We start from the raw sequence: 21,849 nt of genomic DNA, 5'->3' as shown, positions 1-21,849 counted from the left end.
AGTCAACTGGTGTCTCCAGAGCAGGTGATTCCCAATGTACTCCACCCTGCCGCGATGGCTGACGGCAGAATGGGCCACTACCCTGTGGCCGAGGTTCCCTTTGAGTGGGAAGGGGTTGCAGGTTCACTTCGAGTTGCCGTAAGCCCTGCTGTGCCAGTCAATTGTCTGCTGGGGAATGACATGGAGCACAATGCTTGGAGAGAGGTGGAATACCGGACGCATTCAGAGATGCTGGGTACACCTGACTGGGCCTGTGTAAGCACAAGGTCTGCGACTGCCCGGCGAGGAAGTTCGCCCGGGTTGGAGCCTGGAACAATGGCCCAGCCCGCTGCCAAAAAGGGACAGACCCGAAGACAGGAGAAGCCTGCTTCGGCTTCCACGCCCCATGTGACCGATCGGCCACCTGCGGTGGTGAGCCAGGAGTACATGGAGGGGGAAGTAGTCAGTCAGTCAGTCAATTCTTTATTCTCGATAAATTAATATCATATAAAGACAAAAAGCACAGTCATATAAACATACAAATAATTACGACAAAATTGAGTTAAAAAATGTACAGTTAGTTACAATTACAATAGATTTCAATAAGATTAAAAATTTCATAGAAATAGAGCAATGTTTAACTTAAAACTCATTTCATTACTTAAAAAAATATGTATACATGTTCAAGGCATCTATTTATCACAAATAACTAAATAACTTGTAAAAATCCTGCCTCTCAGAGGATTGGCAGCAAATATTTCCTCCTGCATTCAATATAGTGTTCACAGAATATTAGGACATGTAGAGTATTTTGGGGTGAGAAATTGTCACAAGAGCAGGGGGCTGCTTCTTCAGGGGAGCACCATTTATGATATACACCCAACGTATAATGAATTAAGTTGAGCCGGAATCTGGTCAAAAGAAACCGATGGTAGGGTTTATTTACTGTGACCAGGTACGGTTCCGGCCCTGTGCAGATGACCAGTGCATAATTTTCTCTTACCCTGGGTTTTCCCATCTCAATCCCTTCCCGCTCTAAAGAAAAAAGATCCAAGAGGGATTTCTTCGTTAAGCTGATATATTTTTTAGTTATAGTTTCTGGGGATGTGAATAAGCCAATACGCCCTATTCTCTGGAATCCAGTTCTTATATATGCCAACCAGGGGATTTTATGTGCATTGTCCAATGTCTGACAGTCCTTAATGATTGAATGATTAAGGGGGATCTCATCATTCACCCATATTTTTAGCCAGTAAATCAAGGGTGCAATTTTGATCCGGTCAGAAATGTACCCAAGTCCCAGTTCTGTGTGGGTTGAGAAAGTAGGGGTGGATTGGGGAACTGAGAGTACACTTCGTAGAAACTGGTTCTCCACTAATTGGAGCTTCTCTTCTCTGGTATAACCCCAAATTTCACACCCATACATTGCAACCGACAGGCATTTAGATTCATATACTTTTAGAATTGCCTTAATCGGTTTAGCTCCCAGTTTTTTACCTCATAAGCCCTGAGACTGTTCTCGTAATTGCCACCGAGCGGCTATGATTTGGTGCCCGCCAGGTACCGTTCTGATCAAAGACCACCCCCAGGTATGGAAATGTGGGGACCCTGGAAACCATTTCGCCATTGCAAAAGAAGGTTTTTGCTTTGTTTTTTGATTTACTTCTTCCAATAATTAGAACCTGGGATTTCTTGGCATTTACTTTTAAGTCCAGGTTCTGCATGAAGGAGCCAAAGCTATTTAACAATCTTTGTAGGCCTACTCCCGTTTGTGATATGAGGACCGCGTCGTCCGCGTATAGTACAACAGGTAAAACCATTTCCCCCACACGCGGACTATCTGCGAGGACCTCCCCTAGGGTTTGTTCTAGAGCGTTTATATAAAGAGTAAACAACAAGGGCGCCATAATGCACCCCTGCCTAACACCCCTGTCTGACCTAAAATGTTTAGTACATCGACCTTCTGAGTTTACTCTAATTTTGGCCGTGAGGTTTGTGTGCAGTTCCGCTATGAAGTGCACTAGGGGTGCGTCTACCCCCAGTTCGAGCAGGATGTTCCAGAGTTTGGATCTATTTACATAGTCAAATGCAGAGGAGAGGTCCATGAACCCCATGTACATGGACCCCTCCCTTGCCACAGTATACTTGTTAATTAAAAGATGTAAATTCAAACATTGATCTATAGTACTATGTTTAGCTTTAAAACCGTACTGAGTTTTCGACAGGACACCTCTATCAGCAAGACTATCATTCAATCTATGCAATAAAACCCGACCCAAGATTTTTACAGAGGAGTCGATCAATGAAATCGGCCTGTAACATGTAGGGTCCTGTCTAGACCCCTTTTTAAAAATTGGCACAATAATTGATGTGGTCCATGTAGAGGGGATACTGTCCTGCCCTATAGAGTTAAAAACGTTTGTTAGGACTTTTGCCCACGTTTTGGGTGCGGCTCTGAACAGGTCTGCAGGGACCCCGTCCGGGCCGGGGGCCTTATTTTTGGTCATTTTCCCAATGGACCTTTCAATTTCTTCAGTCTCAAACCTTAAGCATTGTGCAGCATGATTAGGGGCATAGTTCCTGGTATTATCTCCACTCTGAGGGACACTATATATTTCCTCAAAGTGGGCGATCCAGGCCTCATCAGTGATGTTACAGTCTAAAACAGTGTTAACATTGTTTTCAAATAGTGGCTGATTTATAACTTCCCAAAATCTGGAGCTATTTTTCAAGACTTCAGGTGACAGCAAATCAGTCCAAGCCTCATCCCGTAATTCCCTTTTCCGGTTAAATACAGCTTGTTTGTATTCAGCTCTATTTTGGGCTACCAATCTCTTGTCCCGTGGAGTTGTCTTCAGGGATTTCAGGAGTGCGGCATGCGCCGAGGAACACTTTTTATCAAACCATCTGTGCTCCCTTTGAGGTTTACGTTTATCCCTAACTGTCAATTTTTGGTTTATGTGTGCACAAATAACATCAAATGCATGTATTATGGTTGGTCCAAGTCCCGTGTCATCTAAACATGTGTTTATCTCGGCCCCTGCGTCCATTAAAATTTCTGCTGTAAAGGCCTCGGGGACAACTATTCCCCATTTTAATTTCCTTCCCTGGTCTGTTGATTTGACCTCTCTTGCTGACCTTTTGTGTTCAGATCTTAAAGTCAGTGCACCCACCGCTACTAATTCAATTATCACGGGGTTATGGTCGCTGAAGATAAAGACGTCTGTAAAATACCTAAAAACCAAACCTAACATAAAAGGAGTTAAAAAAATATAATCGATGACTGTGCCCGTGTCTCCATCCCTCCCTTTGAATGTGGGGATCCTTTGTCCCATCTCACTACACCCTGATTCATATAGGTTCTGGTTGGCTAGAAAATTTTCTAGATCCTCCCCTTGTTTTGTGTGTTCGAAGTGAGGATTTGCTGAAAACTGTGGTCCTTCATACATATCACTCCCACATTTATTTTCGCATGGATGAATATTCGATTACTTCAAAGGATTTAGACTTACTGCCGTATAGTGATAATAACTCCTCTAAAAGACCAAGATTGTTGTCTATGTCTTGGGAGTTATACAAATTTACAAATAAAATATTACCCAAGTCAGGTGCCAGGAGTTCTACCGCCAAACAATTTTGGCCTCCCATGTCTAGTTGTGTAAGCAATCCTTTTATTTCTAGGGAGAACAGGGTAAATAATCCCCCACTAGCTCTTCCGGCCCCATTTTTCCTAGCTGGAACGTGAAAATGAGAGTAACCATCCAGGGAAAAACTATTTTGACAATCCCATGTTTCTCTTAAAGCTATTATATGAAATGTTTTTAAATAGCTAATCCAGATATCATTCACCATTTTAGCTTTTACACCTGCCGTGTTCCAACTCACTATTCTACAGATTTGATTGGATTTTACAGCGACCTTAACAGTTACAGATTTCTCATTATGTATTAGTCAGTCGTTTTCTTCTAAATTAGAGAGTGGACTGAAACGATTTGCAAGTGTGCAGGAAGGTGGATATGTTAAACTGGTGGTATGGCTTGTACTACAGGAAGGGATGTTTGCGTCTTTTACATACTGAGTGGTAGTGTGAGCGTGTTGGGTAGGAACTGATATTGTGCTCCCATCTGAGACAATTGGGACGGGAAGTAATCCTGTTCTAATCTGAGGGGGGGGGATAGAAGAATCCTAGGGGTAGGGGTCTAATGCCTGATTGTGTGATGCCAGAGCCATCCCAGAGTAAACGCTCTGCCACGTGCTGGGTTTTAAAGTTTATCACCACACAATCCCCCTCGATTGACTTTGTTTTAGGGCACACCCATCCCACCCTTCTCACCATATTTATGTGGTGGACAATATCCATGTCACCACTACAGTAATCCTGACACCAATTTTTAGTTTTTTCCATTAGATATTTTGAACTCTCATAGACTTTAGCTTTCAAGGGCGGAACCCTTGTTAGCACAACTACTAGGGGGGCTGCTTGTGGGGGAAGGTGTAACCTTGATTTACATGGTAGTGTATTCTTATCTTTGTCGTTTTTTGACGTGATTGGTATGTCACAACTCCTTTTAGAGTCAGAGACGCTTGTTCTCGTGCAAGGTTGCCTCATATGTGCCCCCAATGCCAGGCTACTAATCCCTGATGTAACAGTGGGTATGAGGCTGTCTATTAAAGGGCCGCGTTTACCATTTGCAGTGTGTGCCTCTGCGGGCAAGGGCGCTTGTATCTGACCTTCTTTAACATGTTCACGTTAGTCTTGTAAGATAGACTCTATCAAGTTACATTTTTTTAACAAACCTGCCACACAAGTGTTCAGAACATTAATTATGTCCTTCGCTATGCCTGTAAGAATAGGCTCTATATGTAAGTTTACCAGACCTTCGATTTTGTTACTGAGTCTATTGATCAGATCGTCTTCCCAGAGTTCATTCAGTGTGTCTGTATGCTTTGTCTTTCTGGAGGATAGAGGTATGGCCTGTCCCTTTCCAGCTGTGGATGTGAGATTTGAAGTACCATGATCCAGATACAAATTGGGGCTTACAGCCACTTGTGCGTCAGGCTGGGAGACAAGGTTGATCAAAGTATTTTGCCCTTCAGGGACAGGGCCGGGTATGGGGTCTAGTGTGTGAGAGATGAAATGAAATGAAATGAAATGAAATTTGATTTGTAGAGCGCATGGCTGCCTGAAAGCGTCCCAGCGCTTGCTTAGGGAACCCGTCCTGGTATTCCCCTGCAAGATAACCCATTACTGGGCATTAGCGATTTCTTTGGTAATAGCCCCCACTGCAGACGTCAGATAGGAGAGTATGGAATCAGCCTTTCTAGGTATCTTAGGTTTTTTACTGTTGAGGCTCCCATTGCATGTTTGTTTGCGCTTACCCATGATGGTAGTTCTCAGGGAGGTGGCCTGTCCTGTCCTCTGTCATCCGCTGACGGCCCGCCCTCTGCCCGGGCTCCGCCCGACGCCCGCGCGCGTCCGCGACGCGGAGGGAGCTGCTGCCTTTTGTGCGCCTCCAGGCGCTGGAACCAGGAAGTGGGCGATGTCTTTGTCCCGGGGCAGGCTGGGAACTGTGCGGTGCGGTGTGAGCTGCTCGGCGGCGGGGCGACCACAGCGTCAGAGGCCCAGCAGCGCTGCGGTGACCCGGTGACCTGGTAGGTCAGTGCAGCGGCCCCCGTGAGTCACGTTGTGCTTGTTGCTCTCCCTGGGGGACCTACCCATCCCTGCTGAGTGGCATGTGGAGGGAGGGCCTACCAGGGAAGAGTTCTGTAAGGGCCAGAAGGAGTGCCCTACCCTTGAGGGACTGAGGCGACAGGCCGAGGCCCAGGCAGCAGGGAACGTTGCGGGACACTACCACATTTACTGGGAGGACGGACTCCTCTACAGTGAACCCAAGGTACCTTTACCTGGTTCATCCAGGGCCTTGGTAGTCCCTCAACGATACCAAGCCTTTCTGCTAGAATTGGCCCATGAAATACCCTTGGCAGGACACTTAGGTCAGGACAAGACCTTTGCTCGGCTTGTCCCCCACTTTTACTGGCCTCAGATGAAAGTGGTGTCCGACACCTACTGTCGGACATGTGTATCCTGTCAAGCCAGTGGGAAAACAGAGGTGAAACTGAAAGCTCCCCTGGAACCACTACCTGTCGTTAGCACCCCCTTTGAAAGGGTGGGCATCGACATTGTGGGGCCATTGGATCCACCAACAACAGCTGGTCACAGGTTTATCCTGGTTCTGGTGGATCACGCCACACGGTACCCAGAGGCCATCCCTCTGAGGACTGTCACTGCACCTGTAGTGGCTAGGGCCCTGATGGGGATCTTCACCCGTGTGGGTTTCCCCAAAGAAGTTGTGTCCGACAGGGGGGCCAACTTCATGTCAGCATACATGCGGGCAATGTGGAAGGAGTGTGGAGTGACCTACCGGTTCACCACTCCTTATCACCCCCAGTCAAATGGACTGGTAGAAAGGTTCAACAAGACCTTGAAGGGCATGATCAGAAGTCTGCCTGAGAGCCTGCGGAGGAAATGGGACGTCCTCCTACCCTGTTTGATATTCTCCTACAGGGAAGTGCCACAGAAGGGAGTGGGCTTCAGCCCCTTTGAGCTTCTGTATGGGCACCCTGTACGCGGTCCTCTTAGCCTGGTGAAGGATGGATGGGAAAAGTCTCCCAGGAAGCCTCCCCAGGATGTGGTGAGCTACATGCTGGCCTTCAGGAGCCAAATGGCGAAGTTGTGGAAGCAAGCTTCTGACAACTTGGAGGCCAGCCAGGCAGTAATGAAGGAGTGGTATGACCACAACGCTCACCCGGTGGAGTTGGAGCCTGGTCAGAAAGTGTGGGTGATGGAGCCTGGAGAGGTAAGTGCCCTCCAGGATCGCTGGACAGGCCCCTTTGAGGTGTTAGAGAAGAAGGGTAAGGCCACATACCTGGTGGACCTTAAGACCCCTCGACAGCCCCTTCGGGTGCTACATGCAAACCGCCTCAAACCCCACCATGAGAGGCCCGAGGTCATCTTGATGATGGTGACTGATGGAGGAGAGGAAGCGGAAAGCGAACCTCTCCCAGACTTGTTTTCGTCTCAGGAAAAGGATGGGTCGGCGGAGGGAGTGATTCTCTCCCATCCCTAACTCCTGAACAGCGAGAGGACTGCCGCCAGATACTGGAGCAGTACTCTGCATTGTTCTCCCTTGTCCCGGGAAGGACCCACCTGTGTACCCATGATGTGGACACAGGAGACAGCCCACCAGTGAAGTCAAAGACCTACCGGCTGTCAGACAAGGTGAAGGCTAGCATCCATGGTGAGGTTACCAAGATGCTGGAGCTAGGAGTTATAGAACCTTCCAGTAGCCCCTGGTCCAGTCCGGTGGTTCTAGTGCCAAAAGCAGCTCCACCAGGCACCACTCCAGAACTGAGGTTCTGTGTGGATTACCGGGGACTGAACTCAGTTACCAAAACTGATGCTCATCCGATCCCTAGGGCGGATGAATTAATTGACCGGCTGGGAGCTGCCCAATACTTGAGTACCTTTGACCTCACTTCAGGGTACTGGCAGATCTCCCTGACAGATGGAGCAAAGGAAAGGTCAGCCTTCTCCACGCCTGAGGGACACTTCCAATTCTGTGTGATGCCCTTTGGGCTCAAGAATGCCCCTGCCACTTTTCAGCGGCTGGTGAATCAGGTTCTCTCCGGAATGGAGGGTTTCTCCGCTGCTTACCTGGATGACATTGCTGTCTTCAGCAGCAGTTGGGAGGACCATTTGCAACATTTGCAAGCAGTTCTCCAGGTCCTGAAACAAGCTGGCTTGACAATCAAGGCCAGCAAATGTCAGATTGGGCAGGGGTCGGTTGTGTACCTAGGCCACTTGGTGGGTAGGGGAACAGTGCAGCCCCTCCAGGCAAAGATTGAGGCAATCATGGCCTGGGAACCCCCCAAGACCCAGGCTGAGGTCCGAGCTTTCCTGGGCCTCACAGGTTACTACCATCGCTTTGTGAAGGGGTATGGCACTATTGTAGCGCCCCTCACAGAGCTCACATCCAAGAAACAACCTCGACGGGTAGTTTGGACAGAGGCTTGTCAGCAAGCCTTTGAAAAATTGAAGCAGGCAATGTGTGCAGCACCGGTCCTGAGGGCCCCAGACTTCTCCAAGGAGTTCATTGTCCAGACAGACGCATCAGAACATGGCATTGGGGAAGTGTTATTGCAACTCAATGAAGAGGGTCTGGATCAGCCTGTAGTCTTCCTATCCAGGAGACTGCTTCCCCGGGAACAGAAGTGGAGTGCCATTGAGAAGGAAGCTTTTGCGGTGGTGTGGGCTCTGAAGAAGTTGCGGCCATACCTGTTTGGCTCGCACTTCCTGGTTCAGACTGACCACCGACCCCTTCGTTGGCTAATGCAAATGAAGGGGGAAAATCCCAAGTTATTGAGATGGTCCATCTCCCTACAGGGAATGGACTTCCGGGTGGAACATCGGCCTGGAGTGGCCCCGCCAATACAGACGGTCTCTCTAGGTATTTCCGCCTTAGTGATGAGGAATCCCAAGGGGTTGGGTAGCTCTCCCCACTTTCAGCTGGGGGGGACGCGTGTTAGACCTGTCTGCCCTTTTGGGTTGTCCCTCCTATTTATTATTTATTTTTGTCCCCTTTCTGCCCCTCACATCCCTTAATCTTTTTGTGTCCACTGGATCTTTTTGTGCTGTTGGCAGGGGTTAGATGCTCTTTTGCCCTCATAGTTTTTACCTGAGGCCTAGGTGCCTTTCCTGACTAGAAAGTGAGGGTTACACAAAATGGTGGTTTTCAACTGCCATAACTGCCATACCTGAAGTTTGACCCATAGGGAAGAATAGGGACCCTCTAGAACCTTCTGGTCCCTTCTGGACCTCCTAGGGTCAGCCTATATAAGGCCAGAACCAGGGCGGCCATTTTAGAGTGAGTTGCTGAGAGGCCAGCTAGGAGTTGAGACCACAGGTCAAGGAGGACAGTGCGCTGAGGGCGGATTGATGGTCCTTTGGGGCTGCTGTCCCCTACTGTTGATACTTCCCCGCTTGTGGATCTGACCCTGACTAGGTCCTCAACGCCTGAAGGCTGCCCCGGGACCCTCCGAAAATAAGAGCTGCAAGGCGCTCCGCTTTCCACCTTCCTCTCCACCCCCCAGTGGTGTTTCCAGAGCGGCGGGGCTTCAGGTGCCTACCTCAACGTTGCTGAGGGCACAACCCAGCTGCCGGCTCGCCAACTGCCCAGCATGGAGGTGAGGGGGTTCGAGGAAGTCCCCGAGTGGTGGTGACATCGGTTCCGCTGCTGCGCGGAAAGAAGAGAGCAGTGTTCGCCCTTTGCGCAGGCTCAGTGTCAGCGCGACCAAAGGAAGTGTCTTAGCTGAGGGAGCGGCCTGTGGGGATCTGCTGGTGGTGAGTGACGACGTCCCTCTCCCGGGGAGGACCGGAAGCGCAGCTTCCCTCAGAGACACCCTCGCAAGTGAGCAGGTCGAGGGGAGACACTACCGGAGGCGCGGCGGTGTCTCTGCACGGCGCAGGTCCCAGTGGTGAGTCAGGCAGAGGGAGGAGCAGCCGGGGAGCTGACGGGGATCTCCCCCCCCCCGCCCGGAAATCCGTCGCTCCGGGGCCCTTTTTATTGTAGAAGGCAACAAAGGTTGGAGATTGAATTCCCCAACCGGCTCCGGTCACAGACCCCCCCCCCACTGACTTCAACTGCCAGGTGCGAAGTAAGTAGGAAGAGGGAGGCTGGGCTGGCTTAGGAAGCCTTCATTCTCTCAAGGAAGTGGGTCCACTCGAATACGAGGTGGATAAGGAGAAGAAAGAGAGTCCTTGTAAGGAAACTGTCGGTACTGTGAACTCACACAGGCGGGAGGAGAGATTTATGTGTGCAGGTACTGGTCAATCTAGACGGGGGCTAAATTAAGGGAGAAGCCTCAGAGGATAACCTGAGGGAAGTACAAACTACATCTTTTTAAATAGAGGCAAGGGATCTTGGGAAACAGCGCCTCTTCCCGGTATGAGTAGGATTATCTAAGGAACTTCTCCCTTGAATTGAAAAAGCTTCTCAAGTAGGTCAGAGCTTAACCACAGAGCGGTCTCGAGTTGTGAACTGTATTTCAGTTTAAATTGAGAGTGAGGAGAGAGTTGAGGGAACCAAATTGCCTTGATATTTGCCTCACCACGTTGACAACTGTTGAATCTCCCTTCAAGTCATCTATGTCAAAGTGAGCCTAGAATTAATGACTAGCTATATACAAACGCATTGATTTGATAAAGAAACTTTCATTCGTGGAAACCAAAAGTTACCTGAATGTACATAGTGAACAGTTGGTGCTCACCGAGTGTCTTTTTAATGAACTCTTTTGTTTGTAAATCGAGTAGAAATGATTTTTCTTCTGTAAACAATGTCTAGTACTGATTCCTTTATGCAGAGCTAAATTTATGTACTGTAGTTAAAGAGTGCTAAGTACCCCCGGAGATTTAAAGAGAACTTTTACAAAACAGCTCATATTTTTTCTAATCTTGGTGTAGTGTCCTTATTTTTGAGTGGATGGATGTTTGGTTACTGATGGGTATGACGCAAACTTAACACATGTTCCTTGGAGTTAGGCCTGCCCAATTAGTGCCAAGCTACCTTATGTGACTTGGGGTTCCCTAGGTCCAACAGGGGCCGATTACGATGTAGGTCGTAAAGCTTCCAAACCTGGGTCATCGTCAGTTTCAATTCCAGCTGGCTGATTACAATACAGCCAGTCAGAATTGAAACCGGACGGTCATTCCAGCTGGCTTCCGAGAGGAGCCCGCCAGCCAGTCGAACTGGCCCGTAATCAATATGGACGGCGGTTTGCGCCGACCGGATTACGATGCACGGTTTCCGGCAGGGTTTTCATGTAGGCCTTTCTGACATTGAAACCCTGTCGGAAATCATGTTTGGGAGCCCCTAGCAGGGCTCCCTTTCCTTTGCTGCCTCTGTGCCCCCCTGTTAATCCCTGCACCATGTGGCAGGCACATTGAGGTGCCTGCCACGAGGTGCAGGGACTACACAAGTTCACATTTCCCTATGGGAGCATGTACTAAGGCCAGTTTACGGATGTAATACATGCTCCCATAGGGAAATGTGGGTATGCAACTGCAATGTGTATGTGATAATCTTTTTTAGAAGTTTGATGTAATTTCTTACTATGTCCTTTTTATGATTGTAAAAAATTCAATCGAAAAAAAGACTTTTGATGATGATGGGTATGCAACTGCACCATGCACGGTCCCATCATAATTAGGCGTTCAGAATCGCTGACCAGAGGTCAGTCGGTCCAGTTTCCACTATGGTGTCATTCAGAGGAAACTCCGACCGGCATCATAATAGGCCCCTTATTGTGGACCCATCTCAAAGAAATCAGGAAGTAAAGCCTAAGAGAGTAATAATACTACTAGTAACTTTTGACCCAAAGTCATAGCCACTGGGTGGAGATCTCCTAATTGTAAAGTATAGGACCATTTTTTTAAGTTTATTAAACTTTAAAATAAATTATACAAATTTTTCTGTTACATATTAATGTAAATTAATTTTATATATGTTCTTTAACAGTAGAAAAAAATAAAAAAACTATTACAGCACAACAAACTTAGTTTTGAATTAAAAATATTTGACGATTTGAATATATTAAATTTAAATTACATGTATTGTTTTAATTCATTTTAGAAAAATTCCTACCTAAATAACATGTCCATAATTATTTATTATGTAGTAATGTTACCAAAAATATTCTATAGAATTATTTTAAATTAAATTATCTTTAAATAACTAAAGTTATGTTTATTCTTAAGCTTAAAGGTGTGTTAAACGATTTAATAATAAAGAAATGTATATTTTAAAATAATACATTATTTCTTTAACATTAAATTACAGTTATACATATGTTTTAAAATTCTAAATACATTAGTTTATTTTAACATTACTTGTTATATGGTGTTATTATAAGAGCCTGTCTGTGTTACTAGGGATAGGGGGTTGTTGAAGTACCAGTGGTTGGCCATATGTGGTTCTGGGCTTACTCCAGGTCGAGCTGGAATGCATTTACACCTGCTTTGCTGAAATATTTGGATATGCTAACTACAGAAGTGCAGTTTGTGAATACCAATGGGCTCACTCTTTTGAGGGTGAAAGTTTGCACCTTCCTAAACCTCTCCTTAATCGATTTGCTAAAAACCTTTTTTTTTACCATGAGCAGCAACCAAAGATGTCTATTAAGATATGGTGATGTTTCTCTGTCCTCTAGTACGGCCGTACCTTAGGCTGCTTTGTGCCATCTACACCCTTACACCACAAAGTGAGGGTGATTAAGTTATGTCAAGTTAAAGATTTATACTGAAAGTGTACTCTTCCAGAACAGAATTCAATGTTTCATAAAATGACCACTTTGTATGTGTGATGTATGGTGCAAATTTGGAAATATTTTCTCCAACTTTACACCTTCCTTGAGGATGCGTAATTGTTTGATGCCTATCCTTTTCTATTAAAGTTAGTAGATAGGGATTAGTGTCAACATCCATGGTTGACTGAGTGTGTGCGAACATCCATGTACCACTCATGGTACATCTCCATGGTGTAAACTAGCTCATAGTGCTACTTTATGATACTTAGAGTTACTGTCCAACTCAATTCAGGATCTGCACTAGAAAGTAAGTCTCAAAACAATACTTTGCACCAGGTTTGCACCACTTTTCTGATGTAAACCAGGAACAAACTCTTAGTAAATCTGCCCATAAGCATAACACAATGGTTGTTATTAAAAGGATATTGCACCCCACAGGAGTCCTCTTTCCCAACCTTAGAAATATGAAAGATTTAAGGGAATAAACAATAAGGTTCTGAATCTATGCCTTTCTATTTGCATGGAGCATTTTGATGCCACTTCATTGCATAATGTTCTATATTAGAAGAAATGTTACTTATGAACTCCAAATAAGAACTTACACTTGTGAGTAATTTACATGTGCAAGTCTTCTCATTTGGGTGTTTGGAAAGGATCATTGATAGGCATACAGTGTTTTATCACCTACCAATCTTGTTGGTAATCTCTCCTTCTGAGCAGGGGGCACAGTCATAGCAGCAGATGGGTTGGCCCTCCAGAGGGACCTTCCTGTACCCAGCAGGACAGCTCTCACTGCACACCGAGCGAGGGACCTGGAGAGGAGGCGAAGAAGAACATGTGTGAGAAACAAACTGGGGAAGAGGCAAACGTCAGATGTGACATATCACACAACCAGCAGATTGAGAGACAAATTGTATCTATGAGATAAAAGAGGAGGATGAGATAAATGGCAGATGTCAGCATCAGTGTGAGCGATACTTGAAGGAAGAGACGTGGGGCACATGTGATTGCTTCAGAGGGAGGGATCCAGGGAGTTAGAGATGCGTGGGCAAATGTGAATGCATCAGTGCGAGTGATACTTGTAATGATGCTTGGAGGAAGAGATACAGGGCACATGTGATTGCATCAATGTGAGGGACGCAAAAAATGAGAGATGTGGGGCACATGTGATAGCAGCAGTGTGAGGATCCAGGGAGTGAGAGATGCGGGCATATGTGTTAGCATCATTGTGAGGGATCCAGGGAGTAAAAGATGAGGAGCACATGTGAGTGCATCAATGTAAGCGATACTTGGAGGAAGAGATGCAGGGCACATGTGATAGCATCAGAGTGAGGGAACCAGGAAGTGAGAGATGCGGAGCACATGTGAGTACATCAGTGTAAGTGATACTTGGAGGAAGAGATGTTGGGCACATGTGATATGCATCAGTGTGAGGGATCCAGGACGAAGAGATGCAGGGCACATGTCAGAGCATCAGTGTGAGGGATCCAAGGAATGAGAAATGCGGTTCACATGTTATTGCATCAGTGCATGGTTTCCAGTAAGAAGAGATGCAGAACACATGTCATGGCATCATTGCGAGAGATCCATTGAGGAAGAGATGTATTTATTTATTGTAGAGTTTTGTATAGCGCTAGCCAGGCCCGAAGGTATCGGAGCGCTTCACAACATTGGTTAAGGCAACATATTAAGGTGATCGTAAACACATTGAATCTTGGCGAACTGGAAGACCTGTGAGTTGAATATCATAACAGGAAAGGAAAACAGAGGGAGTCACAATAGTAGCACAAGCCAGGGGGGAAATAGGCATAAGTCTTGGTTAGGCCGTGGATATGTCCTGCGAAGTGCAGGTTTAGGTGTTTTTAGCATCTACTATCTATTCGGGAAAGACCGGTAAAGGAAGAGGTCTTTGAGTTGTCTTTTGAATTGTAGGAAGGAAGGGGTAGTCCTGATATGAATTGGGATGGAGTTCCAGATTTTGGGGGCATTTCCAGAGAAGGATTGTGAAGCAGTTTTTTGTTTGCGGATTTTCGGCGGGATGAGGAGTAGAGTGTTGGAGCTTCTGAGGCATCTTGTCTGACCAGCCTTCTTGAGTTTGGCGGCCAGGTAGGCTGGTTTCCCTGTATGAAGGGCTTTTTGCATGAGGCAAGCCATTCTGAAATTAGCACGCATTTCAATTGGGAACCATTTTAGCTCTCTGAGTGCTGGCGAGATGTGTTCAAACTTCTTCACTCTTGAGACCATTCTAGCTGCTGCGTTGAGCGTAGATCTGAGGGGGGCTATGTGGGATTTTGCTGTACCTGTGAGGGAAGCATTCCCGTAATCTAGTCTTGACAGCACCAGGGATTGAGTGGCTAGTTTGAGGTCGTTTGGCGGGATGAAGGGCTTTATTTTGTTAAGAAGCTTCAGGTTGAGGAAGGCGCTCTTGGCGGTGTTCTTGATGGGTTTGGTCATGTCAAGGTCGGGGTCCAGTGTGATTCCAAGCAATTTTGCGTAATACGCCAGGGTGAGATTGACGTTTCGGGCGTCGATTGAGTTTTGCCGTTTTGTGATTTGGGGGTTCTCCTCTTTGTTAGAGATGAGGGGGATTTCAGTTTTGTCTTTATTGAGTTTCAGGTGGTTTTGTGACAATCAGTGTTGGACGACTCTTAGAGTGTCATTGAGTCTGTGAATATCATCAATGGAGGAGGTTTCAATGTAGATCTGGGTGTCATCCCCGTAGAGGTGGAAGGGGATGTTCGATTATTTTAGAATGGTAGTGAGGGGTTCCATGTAGATGTTGAACAGTTGAGGTGATAGAACTGATCCCAGGGGGACACCTCTGTTGACGGGGTGGATGTCTGATGAAAAGTTTCTAATCTTTATTCTTTGGCTGCGGTTCTGGAGAAAGGAGGAGAACCACTTTAGGACTACCTCTTCTGCCCCTACCCTCTCATGAAGTACCTTGATGAGCAGGTTATGGTCTACCGTGTCAAAGGCAGCCGATACGTCCAGGAGAATGAGTAGGGAGCATTGGCCTGTATCTAGAGATTTGTAGAGGTTGTCAATGACATTGAGGATCGCTGTATCTGTGCTGCAACCTTTTCTGAAGCCAGATTGGTGAGTGTCTAAGAGGTTAGTGTTGTCAGTGTGTTGAGTCAATTGGAGGAGAATGCACCTTTGCAGGATTTTGGCTAGGAGAGGAAGATTAGACACAGGTCTGAAGTTGTTTAAGCCGTTAGTGTCTAAGCCCTGTTTTTTCAATAGTGGCGTCACTTGGCCGACTTTAAGGCAGTCTGGTATGACTCCAGTAGAGAGGGAGCTGTTAATGATCTTGGTCCAGAGCAGGGCTAAGGAGAGATTGAGCTTTTTGGCTAACTGGGCCGGAATAAGATCGGAGTCGTGAGAGGATGGTTTAGGGGTGGAGATCATTTTGGCTATCTCTGCTTCGGAGATGGGGTTGAAAACTTTCCAGTGTGTAGGTGGGATCTCATGAGTGGCAGCTCCTATCTCTGGGGGCTTACTCTTGAGTGGGGGACTGCCGGTGACATCAAGGGAGAGCTCAATCTTGGAAATGTTGTCGTTGAAGAAGTTAGCGAAGTTCGCACAGAAGACTTTGGAGGCTAGAACTGAAGGTGCAGGGGGTTTGGAAATTTGTTGGTGAATGATCTTGAAGAGCTCCGTGGGCCTATTTTTAGCCTTGTCTAAAGCGTTGCAAAAGAAAGACGTCTTTTCCTTTTTGATGTGTTTATTGTACATGCCCTGTATTGTTTTGAGTTGTTCTCGAAAGATTTGAGACGGGTTGCTCTGCCAGAGTCTTTCAGCAGCTCTTAGTTGTCTTCTCTCAGAGTTTATGTCTGTGTTAAACCAGGATCTGGCTCGGGGGTTCTAACCCTTTTTTGTTTCAAGGGCACTATTTCGTCTAGAATAACAGTCATAGTGGAGTTGTAGTGGGAGGTGAGTTCTGTAGTGGTGAGATCCTCTGTGGGGATGGGAAGGAGAGAGCTTATCTTGACTTCCAAGTTAGCCAGGGGGATCTGAGTTAGATTTCTCACCCATTGAGGGGGGTCCCGTGTGAGGGGCTGAAATAGGAGCACTTGGTTGATGTTTAATAGGATGATGTGGTGATCCGACCAGTCAATGGGCAGGATGTGGTCGATCGTGACTGTGTCCGGATGGGCAATAATGGCATCAAAGTGTGCTTCTCCGTTGTGGGTTTTCTCTCCGCAATGTTGGGTGAGGTTGTTGTTGTGAAGTTCGTTCAGGGTTTGGATCAGAGGGTCATTTTTGTTATTCCAGTGGAGGTTGAGGTCCCCTAGAATTAAGATGGTGTTGTCACAAAGTGAGCAGTCGGTTTACAGGTCAGATAAATGTTCTCCGAATGCAGTGGTGTGGCCAGGTGGGTGGTAGAGGAGGTGGCAGAGACGTGGTTTGTTATCTTTTGTCTTGATGTTTGTGGTTAGACATTCGAAGCAGTTGTAGTTGAAGGTGTTGATTTCCGTCACAAGTATTGTGGACTTGTGTATGATAGCTACACCCCCACCACGCTGGACTTTTCTGTCATTATTGAGGATCGCAAAACCTGGGGGAACAAGTAAGTCCATGAATGCGGGCACATATGATTGCATCAGTGCAAGGGATCCAGGAAGAATAGATTTGGGGCACATGCTATAGAATCAGTGCGAGAGATCCAGGGAGTAAGAGATGTGGGCACATGTCATAACATCACTGTGAGGGATCCAGGGAGTGAGAAATGCAGGGCACTTGTGAGTGCGCATCAGTGCGAGGGATCCATGGAGGAGGAGATGTGGGGCACATATGAGTGCATCAGTGTGAACAATCCATGGAGTGAGAGATGCGGGGCACATGTGACTGCTTCAGTGTGAGTGAACCAAGAAGAAGAAATGCAGGGCACATGTCATAGCATCAGTGCGAGGGATACATGGAGGAAGAGTGTGGGGCACATGTAATTGCATCAGCGTGAGGGATACATGGAGGAAGAGATGAAAGGCACATGTAATTGCATCAGTGATGGGGATCCAGGAAGAAGAGATGCAGGGCTCATGTCATAGCATCAGTGTGAGGGATCCAGGGAGTGAGAGATGTGGGGCACGTCATAGTATCAGTGCGAGGGATACATGGAGTGAGAGATGTGAGGCACACTTAATGGCATCAGTGCGATGGATCCAGGAAGAGATGCAGGGCATGTCATAGCATCAGTGTGAGGGATCCAAGAAGAAGAGATGCAGGGCACATGTCATAGCATCAGTGCGAGGAATACATTGAGGAAGAGTGCAGGGCACATGTAATTGCATCAGTGAGAGGGATCCAGGGAGTGAGAGATGCGGGCACATGTCAAAGCATTACTGCGAGGGATCCTTGTAGGAAGCGGTGCAAGTCACATGTCATAGTATCAGTGTGAGGAATCCTGTGAGGGAGAGAATTGGGGCACATGTTATAGCACCAGTGCGAGGGACCCAGGGAGTGAAAGATGTAGAGCACATCATAGCATCAGAACAAGGGATACAGGGAGTGAGAGATGCATGGCACAAGCCATAGCATCAGTGCAAGGGATCCAGCGAGTGAGAGATGCAGGTGATATTGGAGTGCACCAGTGTGAGGGATACTTAAAAGAAGCGATGCTGTGCTCATGTGATTGCATCAGTGCAAGGGATATAGGAAGTGAGAGATGCGGGGCACATGTCATGGTATTAATGCGAGGCATCCAGGGAGTTAGAGATGCAGAGCACTTGCTATAGCATCAGTGTGAGGGATTCATGGAGGAAGAGATGCAGGGCACATGTCATAGCATCAGTGCGAGTGATCCAGGAATGAGATGCGGGCAGATGTGATTGTGCATCAGTTCTAGGGATCCAGGGAGGAACAGATGCAGACAGATGTATTGCATCAGTCTAATGGGTCCAGCGTGTGAATGATGCTGGGCACATGTGATTGCATCAGTGTAAGGGATCCATGGAGGAACAGATGCGGGCCAATTTGTGACAACATCAGTTCACAGGATCTACGGTTGAAGATATGTGAGGCAGAAGTGATAACATCAGTATGAAAGATCCAGAGAGGAAATACCAAAGGGCACGTCATATTACAGAGCGAGAGAGTGGGGGGGGGGGGACACAAGGTACAAGCCCCATTAATACAGAACCAGGAGTTCTGAGGACACTGAGCTAAAGAGACTGGGTGTTCTTAGCAGGCTACAAAGGGTGTCCAATCCACAGACCTATTTGACCACTTTAAAAATAAGATTTTCTTCAGAGTAAACTAACTTGTTTGTGGACATTGACAAGATGTTGCTGACTCATTCCCACCTTTTAAATAGTGGAGATTTACATCAGTCATGAGCAGGAATAAATCCATTTCCAGAGTGCAAGTGTGCAGGAAACAACTCCAGTATTTGTGAAAATGCAGAGGAAGTGTTTCTCAGCAGTAGTGCAACATTCGCTTTCTAGGAATACTTCTGAAAATGTTTAGGAATTCCCCCAAAAATATTTTGTCCTTTAAAATACAAGGGCGAACTTGTTGAGTTATAATTATATTTTATTTTGTGTATGTGACAGTCAAAGAACAAGTCCTTGGAGGGAGACGAGACAAAGATGATCTTTAAGTGAGTAATAGTTTATTAGCATAGTTAATTAAAACCATTGCAATTCATCCATAAAAACACTAAAATGCGCACAATACATTTTTCATCAGTTGAATAAAATTACTTGCACATTAGATATGTAGTCTAAATTTAAAAATCCTAACAAAACTTTAAAAATTAATATATGTAGTAAGAGTAAAAATAGTAATCATGTTGTTCTAAATGTCCTCTGTAGGTTTGGCGAGATGACGAATTCCAGTGTTCTCTTTATTTCCGTCATCCTTAGTGTGAATCTTTGTAGGCTACCGGTTAGGGATTCTGCTTTGATTAGTAACCTCTAAAAACATGACGGAGGGTCAGTTTTCTGCATCTTTGTTTCTACCTTCATCAAGTACTTCACAAGGCTACAGTTCAACTTTGGGTCGCTGGGTGCAAAGCAGCCAAGTACTGCCTGTCTTCGTGAGCGTATTCCACGCTGGATAAAATGATGTTTCAACAACTGTTTCCATTCCACCAACAACTTCTCACAGGAGCAAAGCAGATGTTCCACATCTTCCGGTGCCATACCACATAAACGACAGAGGGTACCCCCATTGACCCTCAGCCACTGTGGGAGATGGCATTTGCAAGGTAAAACGCCCAGTCTGTATTTGAGGAACTTCAATTTTGTATAACGTGAGTACCCGAGGTCAAGATAACTCTGTTGGCCTTGTTTAGAATAGGAGTTTAGGATAATCCACCCATGTGACCTCTTTGCAACACACGCTTTGTCTTCGATCCATGAGAGGTGTTTTATTGTTTTCTTTACTAATCTTTTGATCGTAGTGTGATTAGTAGGGGTATTCCACAGCTCCTTTAACCCCAGATTCACTAGGCTGTTTTTCAAATATCTGGCGGCTGGCGATGCCGGATTCCATTCTAATTCCGCATATAAGTAGCTATTCTGGGTTCCTTTGTTTGCCTTCCGGACTTTATCCCAAGTAATTACGTATGCACCTTGTCTTGCCAGAGACTGCTTCTGTTCTCCAAATTCCAGCCTAAGTTGGGCCGGAGAGGTATGTTTTGGCAAGCTGAATATGGTTCTATATGCCGCTGCCACAGTTCTGTCTAAAGTCGCCGCATCCCTTCCTCTCTGTACTTCACTCCCATAGGTGATCGTGGGCAGCAGTTTAGCTCTTATAGAAGAGATGGACTAGCAAGTTTGCCATTTAGTTTTTTTTAGAGATGTCGATATTGCAATGCCTTTTCCTCTAATGCTTGCTTTCTGAATTGTAAACTGGCCGCTGTTGTCGATTTTGACTCCCAGGTACTTATGCACTGTTGTGTCTTCAATGCGGTTTTTGTTCCAAAACCAGCCATAATTTGTTTTCCCTTTTTTGTTAATTGTGTCTTCTGTAGATTTATTGTCAGTTGATTACCATCCGAGTACAACCGAGTTGCATCCACAAGATTTTGCAGTCCTATTTTTGTTAGACTGATTAACACTATGTTGTCCGCATATAGTAATGATGGTAGTATTTGGCCTCCTAATTTCGGTGCATGGGAATTACAGTTGTTTAAAATCAGGGGTAGATCTCCTAAGAACAAGTTAAAAAGGGTTGGAGCCAAAAAGCATCCCTGTTTTAGGCCCTTGTTGGTTGGGATGCATCTGGACAAATGATATCCATCACCCAGCTTCACCTGTATCCATGCAGCTTCACCTGTATCCATGTGTCACTATGCAGGTTAATCAGTAGGTATAGCAAGGGCCTCGGGATCCCCCATTTATTCAATTTGGAAAACAGAGGATTCCGGTTGATATGGTCGAAGGCTGCCTTATAATCGATAAAGCACAGGTGAATTGGCATTTTTGTTGGTTTTGGCTTTGTCTATTAACAGGCCCATTGTCAAGATGTTCGTTGTTGTTCCAACAGTTTTGGCAAAGCCTGTTTGATTTGCAGGGATTAAGGAATTTTCTGTAGCCCAGGCCTGCAATTCTTCCAAGAGGATCCCGGCAAAGTACTTGGCCTCGTTGTCAATGAGGGTGATCAGCCTGTAGCTACTGGGTCGTGAATTATCCCCTGATTTGTATATGGGGGAGATAATAGAGCCCTTCCAGGAGGCAGGTAATATGTTAAACTGCAATATTTCCTTGAATAATGGCTCTAGTACTCCAGCCCAATCCCTTTCGCTCTGTTTATAAAGAAGGGGAGGAATGCCGTTCGGGCCTGGCGCCCCTTCCCCTTTTCCCTTTTTGATTTGGTGCACAATTATATTTTGTAGGTTTGCCTCTCCTGTATTCGTGATTGTATTGCCACCTTCTTGTGTATAAAGAGTTTCACACGCTGTTGTTGATTTGTTACCCTCATTTCCTTTCCCAAAGTCGGGCCCTTTGTTGTGTGAAGTAATATTTGAGATACATTGCCCATGCTGCTTCGCTAATGTTGGAGGATACTCCACCATGCACAGGATTTAAAAAGGAATTGATTGATTTAAAAAAATTTTGCCCCATCGTTATTTTTTATGTCAGTATGTAGTTTTGCCCATAAGCTGTCCTCCATGTCTTTGTTAGCTTCCCACTGAAAGAACACTAGGGCCACTTAAATCAGTCCCAAATACCTCCAATTGTGTACACACTGCAAACATTTGATGGGATACCAACATATAATCAATTAGGGATTGCCCTCGAGGGGAGTGAAAAGTGTATGAAAAGTCTTTAAAAAAACTGCCGTTTAAAAAAATAATTTTTGTTATTCAGGCTTTCCAGTAAATGTAAACTCTGCCTGTCTGATCTAACCTTTTCAGGTAAAACACCATCAGAATGCACCACGCGTCTTCAATTTGGTGAAACTAAAGGTCATGCAGCCAGAATTTGAAACTTTATAGTTGAAGTCCCCCACAATAATTAACCAAAGGGCATTGCTCCAGAACACTAATGCTATGGACAAATG

The 21,849-nt window shown here is 46.0% G+C and overlaps 1 protein-coding gene across 1 annotated transcript in view; it reads right to left on the bottom strand.

The window, feature by feature from the left end:
• The window catches only part of LOC147689417 (vomeronasal type-2 receptor 26-like), a 215,335-nt gene that overhangs the window by 32,600 nt on the left and 160,886 nt on the right, over window positions 1–21,849 (bottom strand). Inside the window, exon 3 of the mRNA XM_086940095.1 lies at window positions 13,028–13,151. Within this exon, the coding sequence (XP_086796221.1) occupies window positions 13,028–13,151 (124 nt within the window). The remainder of the gene's footprint in view (window positions 1–13,027; window positions 13,152–21,849) is intronic.

The sequence above is a fragment of the Lissotriton vulgaris genome, chromosome 10 (genome assembly GCF_964263255.1).
Source record: "Lissotriton vulgaris chromosome 10, aLisVul1.2, whole genome shotgun sequence".
In the NCBI taxonomy this organism is placed as follows: Eukaryota; Metazoa; Chordata; class Amphibia; order Caudata; family Salamandridae; genus Lissotriton; species Lissotriton vulgaris.
The sequence above is the reverse complement of the archived record's forward strand: the minus strand, read 5'-3'. Positions and strand labels throughout refer to the sequence as shown.